The 15,823-nt window shown below is 37.3% G+C and overlaps 1 protein-coding gene across 50 annotated transcripts in view; it reads right to left on the reverse strand.

The window, feature by feature from the left end:
* Positions 1 to 2,065: 2,065 nt before the first annotated feature.
* CAPRIN2 (caprin family member 2) overlaps positions 2,066 to 15,823 on the reverse strand; it is a 45,408-nt gene continuing 31,650 nt past the window's right edge. For 12 of the 50 annotated variants that reach the window (XM_024257007.3, XM_054527042.2, XM_024257009.2 and 9 more), the window contains 7 exons: positions 13,338 to 13,442; positions 11,608 to 11,754; positions 9,034 to 9,202; positions 7,468 to 7,653; positions 6,295 to 6,395; positions 4,080 to 4,143; positions 2,066 to 2,986 (listed from right to left, as the gene is read on the reverse strand). In XM_024257007.3, coding sequence (XP_024112775.1) covers positions 2,418 to 2,986; positions 4,080 to 4,143; positions 6,295 to 6,395; positions 7,468 to 7,653; positions 9,034 to 9,202; positions 11,608 to 11,754; positions 13,338 to 13,442 — 1,341 coding nt within the window. In that variant the 3' untranslated portion in view covers positions 2,066 to 2,417. Of the gene's footprint in view, positions 3,031 to 4,079; positions 4,144 to 4,252; positions 4,297 to 6,294; positions 6,396 to 7,467; positions 7,654 to 9,033; positions 9,203 to 11,607; positions 11,755 to 13,337; positions 13,443 to 15,823 lie in introns of all 50 variants that reach the window. The other 38 variants (XM_054527052.2, XM_054527055.1, XM_054527054.1 and 35 more) reach the window with 10 other exon arrangements.

The raw sequence follows: 15,823 nt of genomic DNA on the forward strand, positions 1-15,823 counted from the left end.
CTAGTGAAAGGCCCTACTGATCACCAATTGTTCTTAAACATCAAGTTTTCCCCTCCATCATTTAATCATATTACCGCTTTTCTATGTGCTTTTTAGTTGTGTTGTGGACATAAAAGCCATGAGCTAATTTTCTTAACTGGAATACTATTATCCCTACCCTACAAAGTTCCTACCATAAGCTGAAAAAGTTATGTGAGGTACTGAATCAAATCACGTCTTCTATCTTGAGAACACTATACTAGCATTTAATGCCATGGAGAGTTAAACATGGCTTCAGGGTGTAATTGCTGAACCCACACCCAGCTCAAAAATAGTAACTGTAATAAACGTAATGCTCTTATACCACTTTCGTGAGATTACTCAACACCTCAGAGAGGAGGATCAAAACAATTATTGTAAGAGTTCAGACAGGGTGGTGGGAGAAATTATAAGAGGAAATTATAGAAAGAAGCAAACCTTCTTGGAAGGCCAGGAGGTTCTGCAAAAGCTTCAAAAGACAATTTGGCTGAAGGTAGCTGAATTCTCTTAAAAGCTTAGGTTAGATAACAAGGGAATGTAAAGAAGTTGATCTAGATAAGTTAGTTTACTCAGGCCTCGGAACCTGGAACCTGGCCTTTAATCATTCGCGCACAGGACTGCTCTCTTGGTGGGTGGGGGAGGGGAGCAGGCATGTTAATTACCCACAAGTGTGTTGACTCAAAGCCTTCGTCATTAAATCTGTACTAAATAAATACAAATATCGCTGGCTTATTGGGGCTTCACTCTTGCTGTACTCTCTCGTCAGCAGGGCTGAGCAGTTGAGTCCCCTCGTCACACTGTCAGGCAAAATACCTGTGTCAGCATACATTTTTTCATCTGTAGTTCAGCCAGGGTCTGCGGGTCAGACCCGGCAAATTATTTTCTGCCTCAGAAAATAACTTGCTTTAGTTGCTTTAATTGATGTGTAATAACGCCCTTCTCCAACCCTTAATATAGTCCTGAAAATGCAACCAAAATGCTCACTTTTTAAAATTCTTTTTTTTTTTTTGAGACAGTCTCTTTCAGTCGCCCAGGCTGGAGTGCAGTGGCATGATCTCGGCTCACTGCAACCTCCGCCTCCCAGGCTCAAGCCATTCTCCTGCCTCAACCTCCCAAGTAGCTGGGATTACAGGCGCCCACCACCACACCTGGCTAATTTTTGTATTTTTAGTAGAGACAGGGTTTCACCATGTTGGCCAGGCTGGTCTTGAACTCCTGACCTCTAGTGATCTGCCCACCTCAGCCTCCCAAAGTGCTGGGATTACAGGCGTGAGACACTGCGCCTGGCCAAAAATTATTATTTAAACTGAGAAATAAAAAAACTTATTACTGAAGAAGACATACAAGCTTTAAGTGTGAGAAAGTATCATATGGCTAAATTTTACTGCACTAAATTTTACTGCATTTCTTAAATGTGTATGTGCCAGGCACTACGTTCAGTCTTTTAGATATATTCTTAAACTTCACAATTGTCCTGATGGTAATCTATCATCATTCACATTTTACATTTGAGAAACAGTATTTAAGAGAGAGAGATCTTAGAGGTAACATAACTTCTCTAAGATTAGCTACTAAGTGGCAGAATCAGGACTCTGAAACACAGCATTGCCTGACCACAAAGCCTCTGCTTTTTAATGTCTTAGCATTTTGCCTGCTCAAATTAAATTGAGAATCCACTAGAAAGTGTAAGTCTTATTGATGGTGGGCCAGTAGTATTACCTGTGTATCTCCTATTGTATATTACTACATATGTAGTAGCTACCCAGAGATAGCTAACTAAAGGAAGCCCATGCCCTACTGCAAAATAGAATAGCTTCAAGAAGAATGCATGATTTGGCCCATGGAAAACAGATCAAATGTTTTGATGAATGGCATGTATAATATCAGAGAAAAGTAACCCTAGAAGGAACTGTTATATATGTCTTATTTTAAAATAATAGCATGAGCCCATGAAAAAATAACCATTCAAGAGTTATCAGTGATGACTATTAAAAAGCAGATCTTTTACATCTCAACTAAATGTTTAATTAAATAGGAACACTGAAGGTGCATGTAACTTTTTTATTGAGGCACAACAAGGCATTGTAACTTGCCTGGACTTGAGGCAGTCAGTTTAGTAAGCTGAACGTTAATACAGTTAAGGATTAAGTGCAAACAATATACATTCACAGCTTGACTAGCGAGGCTACATCACAATTTATAAAGTGCCAGATTAGTGCTAATTGTCATTCAGCTTGATTTTTCACCTCAGGAAGGAAAACAAAAAAGTAAGGACCTCCTCCTTCCTCTAGGAACAAAAACATTTTCCTAAACCAATCAGTCATGAGGGCAAAGACTACTTTTCCTTCAATCCCACTAATTAGAACACCATCCTTTTATTGTCAATACTGTACTGACTTTCAATCTTGATAAAGAAGATAGCCTGAAAACGTAGAATATTTCCAGCTACTTCCATAAATTGCTCCCCTGTGCAGACGTAACCATATCTGGTCTCCCTGGAAGAGCTGAAGAATTGCATGATTGCTAGCAGTTTCATGGTCTGGAGCACCATCATTGGCATAGGCTGATACCAAGACCTCTTCATTCTTCATGAGGTTGACATACAGTGGCACATTCACTGCCAGCTTTAGCATGTGAAAAATGAAAACATAAGTGCCATTCACTGGGCAATTAAATCTACCAAGCTGAAGATCAAAAGTTTCTCCTAAGTTGTTCAGAAGGAGATCAAACACAATAGGTTGGTCTAAAGTTCCAGGGGCCAGATTAGAGGTTCTGGCTGCTGAGAAGGCAACTCGCATCTGCTGAGGCAGGGGGTAGACGTGTACTGGCAGTATGGTGGCTGCTGGATTTGTCACTGGCACATCCACAGGGGTCATGCTACGGGAGTCTCCTTGTCCAGAGTCACCACTGTTAAAGGTTTCGTTGTCTCTTTCTGGGCTGCTCACCTGAGAAGAATCACTCCACCCTGCTGTTTTATTAGCAACAGTGAGTTTCTCATAATGAAGCAGTTAGCTTTGAACACAATATTTAACATTAGTCGGCTACTGAAACAGACAAAGATACATTTTATAGTAAATTCCAAAACAAAAGCAATATATAGCTAGATTATACTTTTCTAGATTTTTCTGGCACTAGGTTTTTACAATACTCTTCTAAAGCCAGAAAGGTCCAAGATAATCTTGTCTAATTGATCCTTTTTTAAGATTAAGAAAATGTAGCCCCCAAAAGGCTAGATAACTTAGCAAAGTTTAAAACTCAGATCTGAACACTTTTTACTTCATCTTCCTCCCATAATTCTTAATTTCTCAGAGATCGTTCTACAAAGCAGCTAATGTAGAAGGTCTCAAGAAAATGAAGACTACATAAAAGAACCAATTTTTAGAACTACTAGCCACTAGCCATTCAGCGATATATTGATATGGAACTAAGTCCCACGATGAATGCTTGTTTTTTTTTATTTCCAAGTCATACACTTTTAATGTTTTAAGTGCACACAAAAACACTGCTCAGACTAAGGCAAAGGCAAATTGAATACCAGCTATTTTTTCAGAAGGAAAAGATTGCTTTCCTGTGACAAAGTTACTCTTCAATGATTTTTTTTCTCCCTTATACAAACTTTTAATAGTTCCTTCACATTTTAAAAAGTGTTATAACTATTCTGCTTTTGTCTCAAGTCACGGTGTCTTAATTTTTGCTTATTTGAATCTATTAATGCAGTGACATTACAGTAAGAAGTACCCATTATTACAAAAACCACCATACTGAATCACATGAAAAATATTTGAAATCAGCATAGTGAATATATAAGGTTAAATATGCTCTAGTGTCAAGCAGATTTTTAAAAAACACCACCCTTTTAATTCAATTTGCAATTGGTTTCCATAGCCTATCTAGTGGTCTAGTATCTCCCTTAGTACTTTAGTACTACATTCAAGCAAATTGAAAACCTCAACAAGATAAATGCTAAAAAGCAATGTGCTTTGGAAAGAACTTGGTAGAGGATGCAGAAAGAACTAGAGACATGTTCTGGGTAAGAAAACTATTCAGCTAATTACCCTTACCTCTCGAATTTGCTCGTGGACCACCAGATGTCCCTCCTCGCTTATAACACTGCTGGAAATTATCCTAAAGTGAACATATAATATTTACCTTGGCATTAAAAATTCAGGACTATAATTGGTTATTACACAGGACTACTGGCTGGCAAATAAGATTAGTCCCCTTAGTTCTTTACCTGGCCTTCCCCAGCAACCAAAGAGGCTCAGATGTTTCCAAACACTAACAAAAACAAAGCAAGGGCAACAGTGGCATTACTTGCTTCATCTGTTAATTAACCTGACCAATCAGATCTGTTAATACCTGAAAAACAGTAAAGCACTTGGAGAATACTATGTAAAAGATACAATGCTAGGTAATGAGAGAAATTTTTAAATGTGGCATGGTCCTCTGTCCCTCATCTCAGTATAAAAGGACATCATAAAGCAAGAACACAGATTTTTCTCAACCTTGCTCTATTTATACACCAAACTGGGAAGACTAATACCAACTATGTTGGGGTTTGGGAATTTTTTTTTAAGAAGTTGATAAAAAATTATATTGTATAAATATATTTATTGCCTAGAAATATAATCTAATATATTAAGAAAAAATGTTCCAGGGGCAGTACTTCAAACAAACTCAAGTATGAAGGAAGCCAAACTTCATACAACTCATGAAAAGAATAATTATTGGTGTCATTATTATATGCAATAAAAATTGAAACAGGCCAAGAAGGTACACAATAAAAATAATAAAGCCTCTTACTCCATACTCCCAGTCACCCCTTTGCAATAGCAACTAGCATTATCAATTTCTTGTTCCTCAGGAAAAATGTAAAAGAGCACACAAAATACTGTAATAGTGGTATTAAGAAGAGACAGTTCTTTCACCTAAGTCTGTATTAATAAACATCCTCCCCTCACATACATTCCCTGAGGATCACATAATAACATCTAATATTTGCATGGCTGATGTACACACCTGGCTCTGTAGTGCTAAGCACTTAGCTGCTTTAGTTCATTTAATTCTCAGAATATCTCATGGAGAAAACCTCAGTGTTAGATGAAAAACTAACAGATGAGGAACTAGAGCTCAAAAAGTTTTACTAACATATCTGAAGTCACATGGCAAGAGAAGTGATAAATGAGGGGTCAAACCCAAGGCATTTAGATTCTAAGGTGTTTCCCACTCTTTTTTTTTTTTTTTTTTTTTTTGAGACAGAGTCTCGCTCTTCTTGCCCAGGGTGGAGTGCAATGGCGCTATCTCTGCTCACTGCAACCTCCACTTCCCAGGTTCAAGCGATTCTCCTGCCTCAGCCTCCTGAGTAGCTGGGATTACAGGCGTGTGCCACCACATCCGGCTAATTTTGATTTTTAGTAGAGATGGGGTTTCACCATGTTGGTCAGGCTGGTCTCGAACTCCTGACCTCAAGTGATCCACCTGCCTCAGCCTCCCAAAGTGCTGGGATTACAGGCGTGAGTCACCAGGCCCGGCCTTCACCCTTTTCAATACTGCCTCTGTGTGGATATCCATCCTACCCCATGTAACTGTAAGTTCTTCAAGGATAGGTATTTTATACATTACCAACAGAACTCAGTATGGTACCATACACATACTCAAAGGCTTGTAAAACTTCAAAACTGAATATGCTGATGTATTATAGATTCAAATCCGTAAGTTCCCAAGGTTTGTTAAAGTGGAATTTCTAACATACTCTTATGAGTCTTTTATCATATGTAGTAAAGAAAATATGCTGGGTTCTTCAAGTAAGTACAAACAACAACAAAAAACTTACGAAAAAGGGCTTTGCTACATTTGCTATTTAGGCAAGTTAAGCTGAAGGCAATGTAGCAAAGTTAAAATCATGGGCTCTGGAGTAAGAAAGTCACGTTCTAATCTTAGTTTACCATTTCCTTGATGAGTGACCTTAGGTAAGTTATTTAACCTCTGAACCCATTTCTCCTGTGAGGTGGAAGAGCAAATGAGTTAATGCAAACAACATGATTAATAACGTCCTTAACACCTTCTAAGTTCCACATAACAAGCAATTATCATTTATCTTTCTCGGGTAATTGGAAAAAGCTTCCAACTCAACTCTTCTCCATAGGACTTACAAGTAGTTTTAAAACTAAGAGTGCACTTTCAGAAAACAAATTATGACTCTGCGATATACTTCAATCACCAGCTTAACATCAACAACTGTACCACTATTCAACTATGATAACAATTCTTACTTACCCTTTGGGAATAAGGTGCTCCAGAATACTCTCTAGCTGGGAACTGCAGCTGGCTATAATTTCCATTGGAAATTGAAGGGAGTCCTCTATAAGTATCAAAACCTAATAAATAAACAAACTTACATAAGATTATGGACAAAATCATATTAAACTTTTAAACAGTCTAATTCTATATTGCTTTAAAAGTTAAATTGATTATATAATGCCATCATTAGACTTATGCCCTCTTTAAGCAAACTCTACTAATATTGCTTCCACAGTAAAACATATATTTATAGAACATTGCTGTCTTCAAATAAGCCAGGTTTATAAATTTACTACTGCTAAAATGCAGGGTGGGGTTGGGAAAGGGTGGTGGTAGGGCAGTTAGGTACTTAGGGCCTCTGTCTAAGGTTGTTTTGTTGTTGTTTGCTTTTTTATAGGCAGTGCCTCGTTCTGTTACTCAGGCTGGAGCATAGTAGTGAGATCACAGCTCACTGTAACCTCAAACTCTTGGACTCAAGCATTCTTCCCAGTTCAGCCTCCCAAGTAGCTGGGACTACAGGTGCACAACACCATGCCCAGCTAATATTTTTTAATTCTCTGTAGAGGCAGGGTCTCACTATGTTGCCCAGGCTGGTCGCAAACTCCTGGCCTCAATGAACCTCCTACCTTGGCATTCCAAAGTAATGGGACGACAGGCATCAGCCACTGCACCCAGCCTGTCTAGAGTATTTTTGTTAATAAGTAGTGACTAGGATACTTGGAACCATAACAAAAGTTTAAGAGAATATCACTATTATAGCCTCAAATTCTATATTCTTCTTTGTGACATAATCTAACAAATAACTAGAAATAACTAGAAAATGGGCATTTTATAAATATGATACACTTTTAGCAGAGTTAAGTCAACAGAAGAAAAACATTACTCAAATATGAAAATTCATCCTTTGTAAAACAATATGGTGAAACTTCCCACTTCAGTAAGTCACAAAATCAATCTGCTTTTTATACAGAAAATTAGTTCCTCTGTTATGGAGAATAGGTATATTAAAAATACTTTATTATCCACAAACAGGAAATTCTCTACTAGATTGTAAATGACAAAGGGAGCAAGGTTAGGTAAAAATGGTTTGAGTCAAGTAAACACACAGACAAAATAATTCAGTATAATTAAATTGTATTCGGGGCATACCTTTATAACCACCAGGGGACCGATAGGAATTGGTTATTAATCTCCCACCACGAGTACATCCTCTAACAGATCCCCGGCTATTGACAAATGGCTGAGTAGGTCTGGGAAATACATTCGTCTGTGCTGGGTAAAAGGCAAGGCTACCATTGCTTACTTGAATAGTTCCATCAGGATGATAATTTGCTGCTTAAGAAAAACGGTTTTAGGGTCCAAGAGTTAAATGGTAATAGTCTTTACACTTAAAAGCCAATATATATCAAAATCATTAATACAATTTGCTGCCTTTAAAAATAAATAGGAGATATATATTCATATATATAATTCATCTACATGACTCAAATACGTAATTCATATATATAATGGAATATTATTCAGCCTAAAAAAGGAAGAAAATTTTGACCCATGCTACAACATGAATGAACCCTTAAGACATGCCAAGTAAAATAAGCTAGTTTCAAAAGCACAAATATTGTATACCACTTATATGAGGTACCTAGAGCAGTCATTTTCAGAATCAGAAAGTAGAATGGTGGTTGCCAGGGGCTGGGGGGAGAGGAGGAGGAGGAGTTAGTATTAAATGATTACAAAGTTTCAGCTGGGGGAAGATGAAAAGTTCTGGAAGTGGACAGTGGTAATAATTACACAACAGTTTGGTTGTACTTAATGCCACAGAACTATATAGCTAAAAATGATTAAAATGGTAATTTTTACGTTATGTATATTTCACGACAATTTTTAAAAAGCAGGCTAACTACTCCAGATGAGGGAGTAAAAGAAAATGGATTCTAATTAATACTGTATCTGAGAAGGCACCTGACAAAAATATCCCTTACGTAAGTCACCTGCCCTGTCTTTCAACAGTAGAGGGGAGAATAGAATAAGGTCATCTGTGCCTAGGTTCCAGAATTTATATTACTACCTCTTCATCACTTGATTAGCCAAGTACTCAGAATGCTCAATTCATTTGCTCTGACTTCAGTTAAAAAACTCAATAGGGATCTGAAACACCAATACAAAAAAATCTACAAGTGCTTCTTAAATTTAAATTAAGAAATGAGTACAAAGTTACCTATTCTTTCATGATTTAGAACAGCATGAAAGATCAAAATAGCCTCCCATCTCTAAGCAAATAGTACAATGAGCATACTAAGTCATATCTTCACAGTCTTCAATCTTTTATTATAAGATAAAAGAGAAAAGGACAGATAACCATTTGTTAAAAGGATTAACAGAATGGTTTCAAAACCTTCATATAAGCAGCCAGATAGTGCCCATCTACCTCAATCACTGTCTGTGGTAATCAAAGCAAACAGATTTAAAAATACAAACCTACTTCAAGGTTAAATCAGTCATCTAAGTTCTATCTCTACGAAAATTAAAATTAATAGGTAAACTTAACACAGAAAAGGGCATTAGGTTTTTCTCAACACTGGAGGAACATGTGAAGAAATAATGCTTACTAGTCAGGAAAATACTTCTAAGTGTCACTACAGACTTGCTAGACTTGCTGTCCATTCAATTGGCTGTCCCTCTAAGTCTTCCAAATATCATATGCAAAGATCTTACCAGTCTCTTGAGAATGGACAGTTTGTTCTACATGTATAGATGGCAGTTGGCACTGGGGTGGTGTTTGTGTACTTGTTGTGGTAAAACTTTGATTGTAGCCAGGCGAATAAGGGGATTCTTTTATTTCTTGTTCTTTTCGTGGAGGCAGAGGTGCATTAACATTAAATACCTTAAAAGACAAGGACACACTGAGTCATCTGGGAGGTTTCAAAGAAAATGCTTGAGGGTGGTATCCAGCAAAACTGTACATTCAAAAACTTCTATTTTGCAGGCAAAGGACTTGAATAGACATCTCTCTAAAGAAGATAAATGGCAAATAAGCACATGAAAACATGCTCATCATCATTAGTCATTAGGGAAATGTAAATCCAAACCATAATGCCATAAAATTTTATACCCATTAGCAGGGCTATTATCAAAAAGACAGAAAATAAGTGTTGGCAAGGATGCGGAGGAACTGGAACCCTCATGCATTGCCGGCGGGAATGCAAAATGGTGCAGTCACCCTGTGGAAAACAGTATGCTGCCTTCTCAAAAAGTACAGAATTAACATATGATCCACTAATTCCATTTCTAGGTATATACCCAAAATAATTGAAAGCAGGACTCAAACAGATATTTATACACCCATGTTCATTAGCAGCATTATTCCGAATAGCCAAAAGGTACAAACAACTCAATTTCCCAACAGATGAATGGATAAGTGAAATGAAGTACATACATAAAATGGATTATTCAGCCATACAAAAATGAAATTCTGATACACTGTATAACGTGAATGAACTTTGAAAACATTATGCAAAGTGCAGTAAGCCAGATACAAAAGGAAAAATGTTGTAGGATACCACTAATATGAGGGAGAATAGGTAAATTCATAGAAGCAAAGTAGAATAGAGGTTAGCAGAGCTGTGGAGGGGGTTACAAATAGGAAGTTATTGTTTAATGGGTACTGAGTTTCTGTTTGGAATAATGACAAAGTTCTGAAAGTAGTGATGATGATTGCACATTATGAATGTACTTAATGCCACTGAATTGTATACTTTAAAAAGGTTAAAATGGTAAATTCTGTGTTACATACATTTTACCGTAGTAAAAAACAACAAAAAAACACTCCTACTTATTCCTGACAGAATTTACACCTAAGAGCAAAAGTTAATCTTCCTGCTATTATGCTATCATAATAATGCTGAGAATAAAAGCTATACAAGGGAAAGGAGTCTTTTTTCAAAAACTAAAGATGAATGAAATATTTTACCATTTACTGAATCTTTACCATGTGGCAAGCAATGATCTGTCCTTCTATGACTCTCTAGCTCCCTGATTCTGCTCCATTTTTCTTTACATCACACAGCACCTGATATACAGGTATTTGTCTCCCTAGCCCTCCTACCTCCATACTAAACTGTTAAGTTTCCTGAGCATACTTTTCCTTTTTCACTGCTACAACCTCAGTGATTAAGAACAGTGCCTGGTTTTGTAACTATTCTTTAATCAATAAATGAGTAAGAACCAATGTGTACTGGGTAGGATTCAAACAGGCAGAGGAAACAGATTGGCATGAGCAAAAGGTACTGTGACAAGAATATATAAGGCAAGCTCAGGGGACTAGTGTGACAGGTTATACCAGACTTGAAAAGGTACTGAGTGTCAGACAGAGGACTAAATTTCATTCTGTAATGGAACACTGCTTGCTTTTAATTAGACAAAAGAAAAGGTAAAACCAACATGGCTATACTGTGCAGGATGAACTGACAGGAAAAGAGTGAAAGCAAGGAACTATTCTATCTAGAAATAAGATATTCTAAGTGATATGGTGAGTGAATTCAGCTGTCTGGACTCACCAGCCGATCTCCCGGGGTGGTGCCTGCTTTCCATGCTACTCCACTGGCCCCACTACCACCATCACTCCAAAGTGCTTGGAGTGGGACACTAAGCACCAATAGGAAGGGTACTTATTGGCTCATTAAGGCTTTTTCCCCCCCCAAAGAACTGTTTTATACTAGTTTGTGTTTAGAGAATAAACATACCAAACTAGCTGTAATACTATTTTTTAAAAAAGCCTTAACTACAATTTGTAGAAAAATATGTAATTCAAAACACCACATAAATCTGAACAAATCTCCAAAAACCATCTTGAGATCAGGATAAAATAAAATGAAAGTTTCAGCAATGACAGAACACCCAAGTATGTGTCCGGTATTTCAGGTTACTGATGTTAGGGAATAACACTAGTAATGATATTAGTAATGGTTAGTATTAATAAGCTGTTGCTAGAAATTCTGTTTCTCAGCCACACATTTTGTTTGTTTAATATGGGTCCTCAGCTTTGCCTGCTACTAATGCTAAAAGAAGGAATAATGCTCTGATAAAACACCCATTTAAAACTCTAGAGGCTGTGGATTTCCTACTCTTCTGCCACAAACAGTATTGCCATTGGCCAAATATAATTCTACCAACCCAAATAAATTTTACAAAAGGCAAACTTTTTACATAGTATCCAATAATTATGTAAGAGAAACAATGGCTTTTAACAGGAATAATGAACTGCAATCATCATTCATGTTTCATACTCACTGTCTGCATGGCTTGAAAGGGTGCTGTGTTAATGGTTACTGAACTACTACTTGCTGGAGGTGACTGGAAGCCCTGTTCAGAGCCCTTTGCCATGGGAGGATTTGGAGAAGCTAGTGAAGACGGTTGCTTGCCTGGGGGAATTGCTGCCTGGGGGGAAGAAATGCAGCATCAGCCAATCACCTGCCATATAACAAGCAGTTAACTTACTCTAAAACCCAAACTGGCATAAGTCAGCAAGTTCTTTAGGATGACATTTGGACACAGGAATGCAAAAGAACAGCTTTTGCTTACAATTTCAAATCTCAATTGCTGAGGATGCATACCAGTATTTGCTTTGCACAGCTTGCTGACTAAGTCAAAGAGTCTTACCAATAATCAGTCTAACAGATGAGGGGCTGAACTTTTTATATGCACCTAGTCCTTTTCAAACCCTGAAATGGTAATTTCCAGTTAAGAACCTAATATTATTCAAAATGTATACATCAGAATTGGATTTAAGAAAAAACTTGGGTTAGTTGTTTAGTGTTAATTTTTCTCTATTTTAAAGACTTATTAGTTAGTAGGTTTCTAAGTCAGCTACCTAAAACAGAAAACAACTCTGATCCAATTTAAGTAATCCTTACCTAAGGAAGCCACAAGTTCTTGACATAACAGATTATAAATCCAAAGGCTTAAAAAAAATACCAAAAACCAATCTCAACTAGATTGTGAAGCAGACAGCTGTGAGTTACTTGGTAACAATCACTTCTTCCTCTTCTTAAAATGAGGAATGAGACAATTTAAATTCAGATCAAGTCATCACCATAAAAACTAAGGATTATCTATATTTTCTTATATTCTATAATGAATACATATTCTTCTATAATAGTTAACAAAAAATACCTGATAGTTGCTAAATTACCCCTCAAAATTCATCCTATGTCCATCTCAAGGATTTACTCAAACTTAGTAAAAACTAACTTAGAATTGAAATTGAAAGCACAAACCTAATACTGTTAAAATGCCTTTTTTTTTTTTTTTTTTTTTCTGAGATAGAGTAACACTTTGTCACCCAGGCTGAAGTGCAGTGGCACAATCTCTGCAATCTCCGCCTCCTGGGTTCAAGCGATTCTCTGGCCTCAGCCTCCTGAGTCCCTGGGACTAGAGGCATGCGCCACCACACCCAGCTAATTTTTGTATTTTTAGTAGAGACGGGGCTTCATCATGTTGGCGAGGCTGGTCTTGAACTCCTGAGCTCAAGTGATCCACTTGCCTCGGCCTCCCAAAGTGCTGGGATTGCAGGCGTGAGCCACTGCACCTGACCCAAAATATTTTTGACAAAGTTAGCCAAAACAAGATTGTAACTCATTCCAACTCAGTAAGTGCTAATATTAATAAAATAAAGTTATTGAGCTTTCAGTTATACAAATAAGAGACTTTTCTCCTAAAAGTCCTTCAGTGTAAATACAGTGAGAAATCTGACTTAATGCTACCTACACTTTTCATTTTTTTAGATTAAAAATGGACATTTATTGCACTAGATAAGGCAATACCATATTAAATCTATTTATATGGCAAAGCTACAATAAAGTTACCCGTATAAGTTCCAAAATCACAATATCTATAGAAAGTGATACATTAATAAAGTATAAATGTTACATCATTCAGCTAATCATGCCTGTAATTCATAAGGTAAACTGGTTCTGCTATTCTTTAAGACACAAAAGAAATTAAGACAATTAGTCTTTTACCTCAGGAGTCTCTGAGGTCATAAACTCTGTTTCAGATCCAGAAGAAGTCTGATCGGTAGTAACCAAGCAAGCATTTGAGCTACAAGTAACTGGAGAAGAAGTAGCCTAGACACAGGAAAATACAAAATATTGTAAAAGGCACATTTTGTTCACTTTATATTTCTTGGGCCCTGGCCTTCCTAATATGTTACTCTTACTGAACACGCACATGTGTCAAGCACTCTGCTAAACACTTTATACATGTTAATATATTTAATCCTAACAGTAATCTATGAGGTAGGTACTATTCTCATTTTATTGACAATTAAGCAGTGGCAAAGAAAGGTTAAGACATTTGCCCAAGATCATACTGCAGTTAAGTGGCAGACCTGAGATTCAAACTCAAGCAGCCTGCTACACTGCCTGTCCAGGCCTGGTTACCAAAACTACACATCTCATCCCATGTTCACCGATTCTTGGCCCTGTAGTAGATAGCATTCACGGGAAGGTGAGCTCTGGGTACATTTAACACTGTAGGCACAGCTCTGCCAGAGATCATAGTAACTGTGCTTTCATGCTAAGTGCTATCAGCATCCTAAAGAGGCAGGCTGAAATATAAATAGGAAGAATAAGCTCTACATAAATCAGAATGGCATCAAAAATTCTAGTGAAAAATCAAAGCTGATAGCATATGTAAAATAAAAATTGTGAGAAAGCACATTAGGAAAAAAAGTTGTGACAACTGTAACCAACAGAAAATGAAAACAGTGGCTAGGAAAGAATTCTATCGCACAACAGGTATTCAAATACAGCAGAGAGACACCCATAAAAATCTGGCAATAGCAAGATTTAAAGTGTCCGTGAATCCACGCCTTTTATCTAAATGCTTCTATGTGGTTCTCAGAAGCCCAAGTAATAAAATAGGTGAACTGGAAACTAATGAAGGGTTACAAAACAGAGAAATTATGTTTCAGTGACCTTCTTGAAGGAGGCATTATGATATGTTGCTTTTTAGGAAGGAGACTGAGGATTGAGTTTTAAGATCTTATGGAAAAAAATATTTGAAATCCTTTAGAACATTTTATATTACCCAAGTAAATAGGCGTAACTTATATCTGGCCAAAATATTAGAACCATTATAAGATTCGAGTGTTTCTAAAACTAGGTCTTTCTTCTGGCTCTGTCATTAAAGTAATGAGACAAGTGCCCAAGAAAAGTAGAACTGGCTGTTGTGGGAAAATAACTAACTCTGTTGCTAAGGGAAGATTCACAGATGCTAAATTAAGGCATCTTAGGCTACTTGACAGTTAATCTTAAAATGGCTTCAATTTCAGTTAAAAGGTTCATTTAATAACAAAGACATTTACATTAGTATTTATTTAGAAGTGATGGCAGTTCCTGCTTCCAAATTAGTGCTTTTTAAGTAGACCAGTTGGAGGTGGGTTATTGGTGAATAAACATGACATTTGAAACCAATGTTCCAAAAAATGGGTATGAAGATTCATCCAGGAGGCTTTTAAAAATATAGGCAAAACCCTAGAAAATTCTGCTCCAACACGTCTAAGGTCTTATCTAGAAATGTATACCTTATTAAAGTGACCAGGGGCTTCCGATGCAGCCATCCCACAGCCTCCACCAGAGAACTACTAAACTAGACCAGTGCTTTTCAAAAAATTTAACTTGTCAATTGAAAGCCTTATGTAGAACCCTAAACAGCTAGAACAGAAAATGTAACTGCTTTAGTAAAAGCAGTGAGTGAATTGGAGGAAAGTAGGAAAAACCCCAATATACCCTGCTCAACAAATACAGTTTGAAAATTAAGGCTGAGTGCAGTGGCTCACACCTGTAATCCCAGCACTGTGGGAGGCCAAGGCGGGTGGATCACGAGGTCAGGAGCTCAAGACCAGCCTGGCCAAAATGGTGAAACCCTGTCTCTACTAAAAATACAAAAAAATTAGGCAGGTGCCTGTAATCCCAGCTACTGCCAGCCTGTAATCCCAGCCTGGCCAAGATGGTGAAACCCTGTCTCTACTAAAAATACAAAAAAATTAGGCGGGCGCCTGTAATCCCAGCTACTCGGGAGGCTGAGACACAGAACTGCTTGAACCCGTGAGGCAGACACTGCAGTGAGCCGAGATCATGCTACTGCACTCCAGCCTGGGTGACAGAGCGAGACTCTGTCTCAACAAAACAACAACAAAAATTAATTTCTTTCTTCAGACACTTTACTATGTTAATAAACTAAATTACTTAAGTAGCTCAAAAGAACATAATATTCTTAGACAAGGTACCGTCTGATTTCTTCAGGCTTGCTCTCTCCCCTTAACTAAAGTCAGCAAACCTGTATTATATGTTTTCAGCATAGTCATCAGGGAATCATTTTAGGACAAGTCGTATTTAATCTACAAAACTAGATATGCTTAGAACACTTTTAATAATTTCATTAGGTACATGAGAATCAGTAAGTCTGATTATTCTTTCCAAAGCAAGAGCTTCTTCCTTGAGTA

Source organism: Pongo abelii, chromosome 10, assembly GCF_028885655.2.
Source record: "Pongo abelii isolate AG06213 chromosome 10, NHGRI_mPonAbe1-v2.0_pri, whole genome shotgun sequence".
In the NCBI taxonomy this organism is placed as follows: domain Eukaryota; kingdom Metazoa; phylum Chordata; class Mammalia; order Primates; family Hominidae; genus Pongo; species Pongo abelii.